At 37.9% G+C, this 14607-nt stretch overlaps 1 protein-coding gene across 4 annotated transcripts in view; it reads right to left on the minus strand.

The window, feature by feature from the left end:
• dvl1 (dishevelled segment polarity protein 1) overlaps positions 1 to 13871 on the minus strand; it is a 32955-nt gene extending 19084 nt beyond the window's left edge. For 3 of the 4 annotated variants that reach the window (XR_002752799.1, XM_023334311.1, XM_023334304.1), the window contains exons 1-3: positions 13392 to 13871; positions 5162 to 5231; positions 428 to 549 (exon numbers count right to left, since the gene is read on the minus strand). Coding sequence is in view for 3 of the 4 variants with exons in the window: in XM_023334311.1 (XP_023190079.1) it covers positions 428 to 549; positions 5162 to 5231; positions 13392 to 13561 (362 nt within the window). In the remaining variant the exon portion in view is untranslated. The remainder of the gene's footprint in view (positions 1 to 427; positions 550 to 5161; positions 5232 to 13391) is intronic. The other variant, XM_023334292.1, reaches the window with a different exon arrangement.
• Between the last annotated feature and the right edge of the window lie 736 nt (positions 13872 to 14607).

The raw sequence follows: 14607 nt of genomic DNA on the forward strand, positions 1-14607 counted from the left end.
TTCTTTATTAGCCGTGCAACGGATGAATGCTCTGAGTGACTGAACACAATGGGTCTCACTGAGAGCAAGTATTTGCCTGAAGATGTTTACGCTGCAGAGGCTATTTCAAGCATCAGCAGCCCTGACGGCGAGCGCATCATGTTTACATAGATGGCTGGAGCGACTCGCCGCTTCATGGCTGCGTGGGTGGGAGAAATTCTCACACCCGTGCCTTCTCCAACACTTCAGGACACTTCTTCATGCTACATAATCACACCTCAGCGTGAGCGGCCACCTACACTTCCCATACGAGTCGATGACGACAACGACGATGATTTTTAATTAGCACATATGGACCGGCTGCAGCAGAAACGGCCCGGGTGGCGCATGGAAACATCTGCCAACACGCCTGCATGCATGCATGACATGCAGCAGACAGCCTACTTACTGGAAGGACGGGGGTCGCGAGTCTCCGATGCCCCCCGTTCTCTCGAGGGGAGGGGGAAGCTCTGGGTGGCTCTCCGTGCACTGAGACCCTCCATCAGAGTGAGCGCTCTCTGCCAGGACCAGCTGAGAGGGAGCAGGAGGATAAATGATCAGAGTTATTTCTGATTTGCAGAAGTGCAGTCAGAGGTAATATCTTTTAGGAAAAAATTATGATAACTGCAGTGGTTAGCAGTGAAAACAGGAAAATGCTTTAAAACTACAGTCTCAAAATGCTTTTACAAAACAATGATGCCATTCTTTCATCTGAACCAGAGTAGTGAAGGTTATAGCAATGAGCAGCTGCAGGGACAACGATTAATCTTTTTTTATAAGATTTCTTTTTGTGAGATAGCATATGTTATATTATAATAACATAATTACATTATATTGCTTTTGTTTTTATATATATACAGTATATGTATATATATATATATATATACAGTACAGACCAAACGTTTCGACACACCTTTCTAATTCAATGGGTTTTCTTTATTTTCATGACTATTTATAAGGCAATAAATCCCACTTATTAACCTGACAGGGCAGGTTGACCTATGAAGTGAAAACCATTTCAGGTGACGACCTCTTGAAGCTCATCAAGAAAATGCAGAGTGTGTGCAAAGTAGTAATCACAGCAAAAGGTTGCTACTTTGAAGAAACTAGAATATAAGGGGTATTTTCAGTTGTTTTACACTTTTTTGTTTAGTACATATTTCCACATGTGTTATTCATAGTTTTGATGCCTTCAGTGTGAATCTACAATGTCAATAGTCATGAAAATAAAGGAAACTCTTTGAATTAAAAGGTGTGTCCAAACGTTTGGTCTGTACTGTATACAGTACAGACCAAACGTTTGGACACACTTTCTCATTGAATTCAATGAGAAGGACACAACTGAAGGACACAGTTGTGTCCAAACGTTTGGTCTGTACTGTATATATATATATACATATATATACTGCTCAAAAAAATAAAGGGAACACTTTAAGTGTTAAACACCTGTTTAAGTTCCCTTTATTTTTTTGAGCAGTGTATATAAAAGAAACACAACAAAAACAAGCAAACAAGAACTTGGGTGGGAGTGGCAGCAAGGTAAATCAAAAATCAGATCTAACAGACTTAAGGTTTTTCCATCCACTTTGACCATATTCTATAGAAAGTGTCCCTTTGTTCTGTGACAGAAAAGATTGTCATTATTTTAATCCAAGGAGTCATTTGGGTGAAAGTAGATTCCCATAAAAGCAGTCGAGAAGTCTTGTTCTGCTTTTAGAGAATTGATATTTTCAAAAAGTCTGCAACATTATTACTTCCTGCCGTGTTCTGTTTGATCTTAGTAATTGCAGATTTGATCTGGAACTTTTCCCCGAGAACACAACTAGAATAGCAATAATATACTTTGCTCTGTTTAATTCAGTACAACGTTTTTACAATATGCGAAATTGGACATTTCTTTAAATCAAGTGGATGAATAAAAATTGACTTCCAATGATTTTCTCTGATGAACTGACAATCTGACAAACATAAAAACATTTTTTGACTCAGATTCACATGAGAACTCTGAACACTGATGAAATGGGTCACAAGAAATTTTATACAATTTAGCACGGGTTCCTAATGGAACAGATTGATTCATCAAAAATTCATTAAAAAAACACAACATTTAACATCAGACTAATAATAAACAATTTCAATAAAGAAATGTGTATTAAATGTGGGAAGCATGTTTAAGAGCTGCTTATTTTGGAAAATTAAACTTCACTTCTTGGTTCTCTTCATGTTAGGTGACAAACTCTAAATTTGCCAAAATCAAATACCAGTGCAGGTTTCCAGATGTATGGTGATAAAACAGCTTTGTATTTAGTTGATAATAATTTAATAGCATCTGCTTTAACAAAACTTCTTTCTAGGTTTAGAGTCTAGCTCAGCATAGTTTGAAAAGTCATGTTTCATATAACAATTTAAAAAATTTCAATTTTCTCTTTTAAAGTCTCTAAAGTTTGAGGAGCATCTCGAGATGTTAAGCAGATTTGCAAAAAACTTGCATACCTTCAGATAAATCAGAGACCATCTCCTATTTCATGCTGCAAATACCTTCATGCATTCAGTGATTTTCCTCCTTTTTAAATCACCGGGAAACAAGGTCACAAGCAGCACCTACAGCAAACAGCCTTCTCTGTACGAGGGCTCAGCAAAACATTTATTACTTGCAGAACTAAAACTGAACTGCAACTGACATCGATTAAATTTAAAACTGAAACTATTTCCTAAGAAAGACCAACTATGTAGTCATAAATGATGTTTTTTACTACATTTGAGGACAATCTGGCTGTGATTATTAATTATTTTTGCTCCACTGTTTGCAAATTAGTTTGTACACAATTTGGATCCTAATGTAACTGTACGGTTCGCTTCAGTCAAATCAGATATTCACATTTCAGTCAAATTAGTATGTATCTCTGGTTGAAGTACATGTAAAATCTATATTTGCAAGCAAAACCCCGCAAAATACTTTATAGATGCTGTTCTACAGTTCCTTTGTATAAAGTTTTAAAGAACCGTCTCCAAAAATGCGAAAATACAAGTGATAAAAATTATTACACTACAGCTCAGAAATAGAGAAAATACATACATAAGTGTAGTATATCAGATAAAACCAACCAAATAATACACAGAAGACAAGAAACTCTGTATTAAGAAAAATATTTATGGTTTAGCAACAGAATTTCAGCTTTAAGTATAATTTATATGACATAAATTAGATGTGAGAAATTATAACTAACAGTTATCAATATCTGTTAAACTTTGAGTGAACTATTGAAGACACTTCACACACTAATAATAATAATGAATGCTGAAACCTTTAAGCTTTTTTTTTTTTTTTTAAAAAAGGTCAATAACAATCTCAGAAATATTTCTCTTTACAATGAGAAACGTTTTGAAAAACATTAAAATGACATGTTACCATAATGAAGGTATACCAAAGGTTTTAATAGGTTTTAAAACAACATTGTTTGCCTTCATTTGGGCTCTTACAGTGTAATGTATTTTTAATAAGATTCCTGCAAAAGCATCTCGATTTCTTTCACAAACGAGGCGCTGCCCCTCCCCCAGCTGTTGCTGCCACCGCCGGTCAGCGGCAGAAAAGGACTCCATCACTTTTCTCTCACTTACAGAAACAGAGCTTTGGCTCTTTGTCCTTGTCACTGTGTGGAAACTAAAGGGGCGCCACAAATTACTTTTTGAAGATATTACTGTTTTAAAATTACAATTGGGCGAAATATTTGTAACGAAGCTCACTGCACGCTAGCTAGCTAATTACGCAAATAAGTCAGCTAATTAGTAAGTATCAGCTTGTAATACTGTATTATTTTCCGCTCAATAAGAAACTAAAAATTACTAGATTTAATGGCCGTTTAGTCTACATTTTCCTAATGTGTAATTATTAACCCTTTAAGTCCTAAACGTAGCGATCCAGCCAAATTAGCAGTACCGTAATTCCACCACACTTTGTACAATCTGAAAAATTCCAGCAGTTTCTGAAAGGAGAGATGTTGCGCCTTCCAGCTAATATCGGGTTATTACGGTAATTTCACCCCATCTGAGGGGATAAATGGGCAAATATATTTAAAGAACTGCGTACAGTTAAAATAAGCAAAAAATATCCAGGCGGAGATTTTAAATGTAGAATATAAAGATTTAAAAACAAAACAACAAACAAATTGTAGCGATCATTACTACGGCCATTTAAGAAGAAATGTGTTTTTTGGTTTTAAATGTGTATTATTACTTAAAGTTACCATCGAATCTCAACGCCTATGAGTAACTTTTAAACTGTTACTTTTAGTTGTTTGATCTTGATTTAATTTCATAGCTTTTGATGACCAATTAGTGACTGATCTGCATATTAGCCACTGGCTAGAGAGCCGATGTGCGGAGCAACAATTACTTTGTTTTAATTTTAGCACTGTCCCCCGTCATAAATAAATACAAGTAAATGAATGAGCGCTGTCGTAAAGTTGCACAGACTCAGGCGTTAGTCAATACCTTAGGTCCTGCTGTCAGTGACCGTCTACGCTAATTAACTCTTATTGAGTATGGCAGTCCCTAACAAGTGCATGGCCAACACAGTGTGGTTAATTTTGACCTCTGACCTCCCATGGAGGCAGGCTAGCAGAATAATGATTTCCCCCGCAGAGATCAATAAAGGAAAGTAACAAAATAAAATAAAACGTAGCAGCAACACAAAAGATCCATGAAGCTGATTGGATAAGTGGCCTGTCAAACTAAATTATACATCGTATACTTTAGTTTTAGATCAGTGTTAAACGCTTTAACTGAAATATTGTGTCCTGTAGGGAAAAACAAAGATGAAGATGTAAATCTTACCACAAACCTTTTTATTGTTCCCAAATGGGAGCTTTAGTTCATGTTTATAGTCCGGCGCCACAAACGCTACAGGGTTACTTAATTCAACAGCGCATTAGCTGATAAGATTAGAGTAACAGTATTCAATGCAGAAGAGGAGGGTGTTAATATCTAATGGCCCCACTTACACCTCTACTCTTCGGCTGAGTGGCGAGGCCAAATTTTTAAGAGTCTCTAAGGAGGTGCAACATTTCTACAACTGAATGATCTGCGTTTCACATGCAGCCGAGGCAGAAAGGGAGAGCGAGGCTGCACCACCCATCTCACTTACCCAGGACACCACCCGCCCGTTGAAGCACGGCAGCTTGGCGTTGTCGTCGGAAATCTCCTCTTTGACGACCCTGTGGAGAGGGACGACACATAAGTTGCAGGACTGGGAGGCAGAGAGACAGAATCACCTTAGTTAACCAGGAAGCGCTGCACTTTCACACAGCGCTGGCGAGCACAGAGCCACATTCACACTTTGACAGTCACATTTTTCAAAATGGCTCTGACAGCTTTAAGTCACGGTGAGCTTTAAAGAGCAGCACTGGTGCCACTTTGAGTCCGTATCAGTAACACTTGGACATCAAGTTTGTTTGCCTGCTTGCACCGGGCACAACGAGGTGAGTTGAAATATCATGTTTGAAAGGTCATAAATCAGAAATGATAACCTGCAAAGCTTTTCATGATTCACAATGAGCTTCAAGGGCTGGACAGCTAAAGATACACACAGATGCCGCTAACATTTGATAAATGTAATCAACAAGATGAACCCAAACCACTCACCAAGCTTTTAAAACGGTTGGAAAAAGGATATTTCACTCCAATACTAGTTAAAGCTGCAGTATGTAACTGCAGCTTTAACTAGTATTGTGTACATTTTATACAAATGTATAAAAAAATATATTTTTTACACATTTGTTGAAACTGTTGTGACAGTATAGAATGAGACTGATAATCTGTAAAAAAAATTCAAGCTCAGATTGGTTGCTAACTAGAAGTAACCAATCACAGCCAAGAGGCGGGTCTTAGGGCTGTCAATCACCCTGTGCGTGCCTCCTCATCATGGGCACTGATAATGGTGTATAAATGATTTTCCTGTAACGGTAGCATGTTTATCCACCATTAACACATTGAAAAGCATTAGAAAGGTTGATTGACAGCGCTAAGACCCGCCTCCTGGGTCTGATAGGTTGGTTTTGGTTGTGAGCAGTACATTTCTTTAGACGGTAACAGTAGCTCAGGGAAGAGGTGTAGGGGATTGATCTTTTCACAGATTATCTGTGTCATATTACACTGTCACAACATGGTGACAGTTTTAATAAATATGTAAAAACCTTTTTTTATTTTTAATAAAAGTTACATATTGCTGCTTTAATCTAGAAGATGGGATACCCAAAACGTCATGCAAGTTAAAAAGCAATTCGATTAAATACTAATGCACAGGTGTCAAACTCGAGGCCCACTGGCCAAATCCGGCCCGCCGTAGCATTTTATGTGGCCCTCTAGATTCTAGACTAAACATTAAGGGTTCTTAAATATTATGTTATCGATCAAATCAATGAGCAAATAAATAAACAAGCACAAAATATTGTAAATATTTCCAAATTAGTACTACAAACAATTTGATATTTATTGCAAAAAATCACAAGAAGAATTGTGAAATCCTGGAGGGACTGAAAATATGTTCAATAATATTTAATTTTAAGAATTTATTGATATTTTAACAGTTTGTAAACACGTTTTATCAATACATTCTGGCACAACCGGCCCTTTAAGAGCATTCATGATCTTGATTTGGTCCAAACCGAAAATGAGTTTGACACCGCTGTAGTAATGAAACACATGTGCCTTTGTAAATTTCAATTCTTTTAAAAAAGGATCTCCATCATCATTCTGGCATTTAGCAAATAGATTGGACTTATGGGATCCTAAATAAAATCGTAGCAACAGGAACAATAGAGTCTGAATCAATGTCAGACAGTGAGAAAAAATATGATTCATCTCTTTTTCAACTGTATTTGGGTGAAATTAGAGGAAATCCCTAATAAGTAAACAGTCAGTTGCTGTTTGTAAATTCCTGCTGCATAATTATTCAATAGTTGAGAGATGGATGGATGAATGAACAGATGGATGAGTCAGAGCGATGGTGACAACGTGTCAGGGCGCTGCACTGTGTATTAATAGAGTCCTCCGGTGTGAGAGGCTCCCTCGCTGCATTCAGCAGTAAATTCCCAACAAAAATACCTGACAGTTACCCTTTGACCTGCTGGGACACAGTTCAGCAGCGAGGAGACTCCACACCTGCTTGGTCTGTCGCGCTAGCAGAGGGGAAAGTGTGTGAAGTGGCTTACAGTGACATATTTGGCAGTTTTCAGCTTATTGCTCTCCTGCATGTCTTTATGTGGTTTTATTTCTTGGGATTTTCCCTGATTTGTTACGACCAAGTGTTTCTAAAACTCTGTGGAGATCTCACATTAGCTCCTTGGCTTTGAACAGGATTTATAAAAAGGGAGAGGCACGACTTGAGCAGCAGAAAATCCTAAGAAGATTTTACGCAGGGGTGTCTTTGGCAGCGACTTTACAGCTTCCTTTTTTTTCTCCAGCACTTCATGTTTGCCAGAATTTCCCCGCTAACTGAAACGATTAGCCAAGTTTTTTGTTGTTGTTTTGACGTGTGTGCGCGATGCTGTGGGAGCTGTATAGCTGGGAGTGGTGGGCAGAGATAAGGCAGCCTTATGGAAACCGCAGAGCAAAGACTCTGCCGCTGTGGCCTGTTCCACCTCAGGGAGGAAACGGGAGGGAGACGAGAACCCGGCCGTCCCGGGCCGGCTGCTCGCTAGCTAGGAAGTGTTTGCATCCTCTTCTCCACAGCTGTAAGGTGACTTGAGAGGAAGTGGGAGTGGTCTGTATAAATAACACAGCAGCCATGCTTCTTCCTTCTGTTTGTCAGGACTGAGCTGCTGGATTTTCAATCTGCACCAGATCACATCTTTAACAGCTTCCATCTGATATCAGGACCAGTTTGCGTTGCCCTCTTGAACTGGTAACATGCTCAGGCACTAAAAATGTTACACAAACAAACCACGTGTGGAGAGACGCGCAGTCTGGTGTGAAGCTGCCACTCAGTCATTACACTGGACTGCTTCAGCAGACTTTACAGGTTAATGGCACAAGTTACACCCTGACAATTATAAAATATTTTGCAGCAGATATTTTCCCATCTGGAGAAGATCAAGGCGTGTTTGTTTGGGATTTGAAAGAAGAACACGGTGGGAAACTTTGAGCCTGAACCAAAAAGCAGAAGGAGGTAGAAATCAGCACACAGCAGCAGTCTGAGGTGGGCAGAATCAAAAAAGCTGAATATTTGTAGGTAGAAGGATTAGAAACAGCCTCAGTAGATAAGGAGATTGTTACACGCGGCTCTGCAGCTTTAAGTGGCTCTTTGAACCTCCCGCTGTGGCTCTAAATATTTGTCTAAAAATGATAGAGAAGGAACTCATGTTTTTAAATAGAAATATCAAAACAAATGCAAGTTTTTACATGGAATAAATAAACTGGATTTCCACAACAGCACAGCAGTAAAAGAACAAGTAATATTTCTGTAGATCTTTTATTTTTTTGTCATGAGGTTGGAGGTTATGTGCTTTAAAAAAACACACACACAACATCACATAGTAAATACATCAATCCACTTTTTCCAAACCTCAATTTTTCTTTATTTAAAAGTCTAAAACAGACAGATAATTGTGGTTCTTTCAAAAAAAATACAATTTAAATTTTCAGATAAGTATCTACTGTTTGTAAATTTGTTGTACTTTTTAAAGTTCAGGTGATATTTGTTGCTCTAAATAAGCAAACATGGCTCTTTGGGTTGTAAAAGTTTCAGACTTTTGTACTAAATTATAAATTTATCTCCATTTATATTACCATTTTGAGGAGAAACACAGCAGATTAAAGTTTAAAACAATCCTTTAGTTTGAACGTGAATTTGATTTTTTTAAAATGTGGAGGAAGTTAAGATTAGGGTGATGGTAAAGTGGCCTTCCGACCTCAGCATGCCATTTTGATGAAAAAAGTAATTAAAAACTGAAAAATGATTCCAAAAATATTGTTCTATTCTCTTTTAAGGGATACTTAAATTATGTCATTTTCCGTTAAAAACTTCATGGTAGAAAGGAAATAATTTCAAACCTAAATTTGCCAGGGGCGTGAATAATTTTGGGCTTATCTGCATCGATAGACGAGCAAAGAGATTATAATCTGTCAATTTTTCCTCCATCGGCATTTAAGTAGATGCATTTAATTCAAACAACGGCGATAAATTTGATTAATCACGGGAATACATCACAAAAAAAGAAATAAAGTCGATAACTTTATAACTCAAATGATAACTTTGCATAAGACTTGATAATAAATAATTAATCCTAATTACCAAAGCTTAGCCAAAAGCCAAGCTAAAAGGATTAATCTTAAGTTTTCTATTAAATACAACAATAGTCCTCAAGTCTTCAGTAAGACTGTTCTGAAAATTACAGTACAGCTCACAGATTTTTGTTCTTACTTTGGGTTTTATCTGAACACATTTTCCAGAAGACCTGAGGAATCTGGATGCTAACAGGATGAAGCTAAAGTTTAAATCTTATGTCAAAATGAAAAGCAGATCTGATAAATATACAGAACTAATAAAATGTCCTTCAATTTACATTTGTTTAAGAACTACCTCAATCTTTTTTCACATTTATATTTTATAGATTTAATTGTAATAACATTGTTTACAGCATTAAATCCTAAAATGTGATAGTTTAGTCAACATTCTCTCCCTCATGGTAATGAATTTCACTATCATGAATTCATTACCACAGTGGAAATGTTGCTGTTTACGCTGTATGACAACAAACTGCAGCACAGCCTTCAAATTTGTCCTCAAAAGCACGTGAGGAGATAAAGGAGCACATCTGAGCAAAAAGCTGCAGAATTTCATCCTTTCAACTACAGAAGCTCTGCATCACAATCTCTGCAAAAGATAGATCCCCCTGCCAGCCCCTCTACTTTCTGAGTCACAAACAAGTCTGTTTCTTTCAGACCTTCAGCTTGGCTGCTTCCTCAGTACCAGAGAGTCTCTGTGACTTGAATTATAGTGAGGTCTCGAACCCACTCACCACTGAGAGCGGCGACGGCGAAACTCTGCAACGTCACCTTGAAGTTTCCGAAAAGACAAGGCGAGTGGGTTGTGTCACTACAAACCAAACGTGATTCCTTTCTGTTTTATCCGTCCTGACAGACAGAGGATTGTAACGTGAAAAACCAAAATAAATTAAGCATAAATCTGCACAAAATGCATTGTTTACGTTGCTGTTCTCTGATGTGTGGATACAAATGCTGTAGCTGGTGGTGAAATGCATTCTGGGGAACCTGAAATGCCATGTTCTCTGTGGTGAGCTCACATACGTTCAGGTTGCAAAACGTTTACCAAATCTGTGTGGCGGTCGCTTTAAGAGCTGATATGGCAAGCATAAATGTAGTCCAGAAATCCTTCAAGAAATTGGCTTTTTTTCCCCCCTTCTGCACAACAGGGGGTCTACTACAGAGGACCAAGCACTGACTGCTCATTTACATTTCAAACACTGAATATAACTGCAAGGGGATTTGATGTTTTCCCTCTCTGCGCTGCACTCTTATTCTGTGGTTGCTAATTCTCCGGCAGCCATACTGTCTGTCTGGATGCAGCACAGCCAGTATGGCTACCACAAAGCGTCGTTTTTCTCTTAGCCTTTGACTGGCTTCACTTCCATACTGTGCCAGTACTATAAGGCCTATAAGAGTGCCTGGACGTTTACCCTCAACTCAAAGCCTGCAGTGAATGTCGAGATGCCTTTTTTTTGGTTTTTTGTTGTTGTTTTTCTCAGTGTGGAAATATGCCGTTCGGTGCACAATCATGCAAGAACGTCTGGCGTTCATAGCAAAGTGCTCAGGAAAATGGAGTCATGTCTCCATGTGGAGTGAGCAAATATGCTTTGTTTGTTTCCATAATCTGCTTGTTGATCACCTGAGGCCCAGCGAGAAGCCCGGCCTGCAGCGAGAAGGCAGGAAGCCAGAGCCGGGGACAAAGCACTCCGCCGACCAGGAAGAGCCAGTTTCCCTCGTCAGGCCAGAACGCAGTGGAAATAAGTGATGTTTGGCTCTGTGGAATCACTTCCTCCAACTATGCTCACGATTACAGCACTGCATATTAATGTGACCCGTGCCCACATATGACACACACTTCATCCGCTGGCTGACTGAGCAAACTGGAGACCTGCTGGGATTCCTGAAAGCCAGGACAAAGTTACAAGGTGAGGACAAGAAACGTGAAAGGAAAACTGAAAAAAATAAAATAAAATTCAATATTCAAATATTCAAATTTAACGGATGTCAGCAGACTAAAGTACCCAATCTTTCTCTTCCAAGAAACACAAATGAATCTACTTTCGGTATTAGTGAGGTTTTCTAAAAAACTCAGCAAAGCAGGGAAGCTTAGAAAAGAGCAACAGTGTACACTGGAACAAAGTTAGCTGCTCAGGCTACCTGCACTAATTGCTAATAAAAGATGCTAATCTTAGCGTCATTTGTCTTTGTTTTAAAGTAACCATAAAACCATTTTATAGCGAGATCTCCTCTTTCTATTATTAAAACAGCTAATGAACACTCACAAAAAAGGCTTAAAATGTTTTACTGCTGTTCTTATATCTTCTAATCGATTAGTTCCTAAATACCAATTAGAAACGACATCTTAGCTATTGAACAAAACTGGAAATTCGAATTTGGTGTGATTCTTTGCTAACATTCCTATTCTACATGCTCTATTTCTTTTAAAAGAGAACTTATTTAAACATGTTAAATGCAACACTTTGTCTCCATTATGGTAATTTGAGTGTCATTTAACCACTATTACTCTGGGATAAACAAGTAAAGCAATGTTTTGTTTTTCCTCGAAAAGAACAAACAAGCATTTTTATAGATCCATGGGAGTCTCGCAATGTTTTCCAAGCAGTTCTAATTGATAATCAGCAGCTCAAATATTTAGATTTTACATTGATTCTGCCTATTTGATAAATGCATCAAACCAATAAACATATTAAGCTTATTAAAAGTCAGAAAACGTGTAAACATTGATGAATAAATGGGGATAATCATGTTGTTTCCTGGTGTTTTCAAAACCACTAGAGATCAGAATAAGGTAATTATAAGGTTTACCTAGAATTAGAAAAATGTGATAAGATTCATCGCAAACTTTTTGTAATATTAATCTTTCGCTGCATATAGGTAGAAATAAAACATATTCATTATCAAAAAGATACATTACCAAAATAGGGCAACATTTCTGCTAAATATCGCACAATAAATTAATTTAATCTCATTTTGAAATGTAAGCAGAACATTTTTTTAATATTCCTCGTGCAAAAAACTGTGGAATACTAATAATCCTAACCATAATCAAAGTTTCTAAGCTCAAAAAGCTTTTTCCATCACAGGAGAAGTATTCTAAAAGTAGACGAGGAAGGAACAAAGTTAGATTAATTTTTATAAAGTTATTAGCTAAACAGCAAAGGCAATAAAACAACAACTGGAACACATGAGTAGTCCTGGGCTTATGTATTAGCTGCACATCATAAATTGTGCGGTTTTGCAGCTCAAATGGCTTAGAAAGAGTTTCCGATTTCCACCGTTTTTGTTTTTATACTTATAAATTTGATTTACATTTAAATGTCTTAGATATTGAAAAAAATGTACTTTTATAAAAAGAAAATATACTGATTAACAACTAACTGAATGCAATAGTGTGAGACGAATCGATGAAAATCAGAATCGGAAAGTCAGTCCTGGAGGAAAACTGGGAATCGGTACGAGCCAAGCTTAATCCGCGCATTACTAATTTATATTCATTGGTTTGTTTAGAAGAAGGCTTTAAGAAGTTGAATATTTGAGGGTTATTATTCACAGGATTCACCTGCTTTGCACATTAATTCCTATGATAGCCCTAATGAGCTAAGCAGACCTCTGGAAACAGAAAAGGAAGAAAAAAACTCCACATGCTGTGACTAATCCGCGAAGGGGAAAGTGAAAGAAAGGCCAAATATTTTGAAACCTGAGAACTTGGGCATGAACCTTTTGTCAGACCCTCACGCTGCTGCAGCTGGTTGGGATATTGTCATTAATAAGAGGAGCAGGGGGTTCTGGTCTGGTCTGTGTGCGTAATCCGTGCAGAGCAGCGTCATTAGGGCTCCGGACGGATCTGGTATCACTTCAAACAACTCGTGTGCCTCCTCCGCTGAGCGCAGGGCAGCCTGGAATAATGAGCAGGTGCCAGGAGCATGGAGACAGACATGCAACTACAATTTACACGCAGGTAACAAGGCTGCAGCCCGACTCAATTGATGTTCCATCTATCTGGGCCCTGAAACCCAGCAACCCGAGCTGGATAATAATGGAAGGAAAAAAAAAAGATCAAATAATAATAATAACAACCGGCCACTTACCCAAAATCCTGGTCCATGGATTTAAAGAAGAATTTGTAGCTATTGACGGGTCGGTTGTTGAGGACATTTTTAAAATCCGCTAAAGTGACTTTCTCCGGAGGAACAGACAGCTTGACCAGATAAGGAGTCTCCTCCTCGTCTATGTGATATATTATTTTAGTCTCCGCCATGAGAGACTGAGGGGAGGACAATCATTGACACAGGAAAGGAACAAGGGTTGGCAGCGCAATAAACAGGCCTGCTATGTTACCAGCTACCGGGAGAACAGCATAACCGCGTCGCCTAACAGCGAAAGCGGCGCAGCCCGCGGCGCGTAGTGCGGCTCCGTGTGCCCGACGAACGCGGCGAAAATCCGGACATAATCGCGTTGTGGGTGCCTGTATTCCTGCTACTGTCTGAGGCGCTACGGTGGCTCTCTCGGCACTAAAACAGGAAGGGACAGTCCACATCCTTGCGATATGGAGTTGGGAATATTGCTATTTTTCTAATTGGTTAGACAGTGCTGCCATCTAGTGGCGAGTCTGAGCTGCGTCTTACACAACCCCCTCACCCCACTGTACAGGAAACAAAGAAACGGTCTAATAAAGCGCAAATAAGCTATAGGCACGTCTTGTTATTTAGTTTTTTTACATCAAAAAATAAAGATGCATCACAATAGATAATATATTTTATAAATTAATTTGTTTTTAGTCATTTTAGTCAAACTGAAACGGTAGAAAGTGATTTTGTTACAGTTAATTTAGATCAGGAGATATTTATTGCAGATTTATTTCACCAAACTGTTCTGCTTCAAGCAAATTAAAGTGAAATTTTCACTGATTAAAAAGGATGCAAACAAATTTAAATAATCTTAAACTAGAAATCTTTAAAAGAACAGCACAAAAATTAAATTTTTGTTTTAATTTTACATAATATGACAATGCGTAGCATCTCAAACATACAGTAACTTTTACTCAAAAGTATTAAATATAGGTTAAAATAGTTTTGGGGGGTTTTTTTGTTTGTTTTTTTAAGAAGGGACTCATTCATATCATGTTCTTGTAGCCTAGAATATATCTAAAACGATTTAGAGAAGATTCCTGTAAAGAAATCAGGCTAGTACATTTCTTTAAGCTATTGTGTACTTTGTTTGATTAATTGTTAATTAATTGAAATAATTGTTTTTGCAATTTCTTATTACAAAACAGATACAATTTTTGTGGCCCATGAATACTTT

Source organism: Xiphophorus maculatus, chromosome 1 (assembly GCF_002775205.1).
Source record: "Xiphophorus maculatus strain JP 163 A chromosome 1, X_maculatus-5.0-male, whole genome shotgun sequence".
In the NCBI taxonomy this organism is placed as follows: domain Eukaryota; kingdom Metazoa; phylum Chordata; class Actinopteri; order Cyprinodontiformes; family Poeciliidae; genus Xiphophorus; species Xiphophorus maculatus.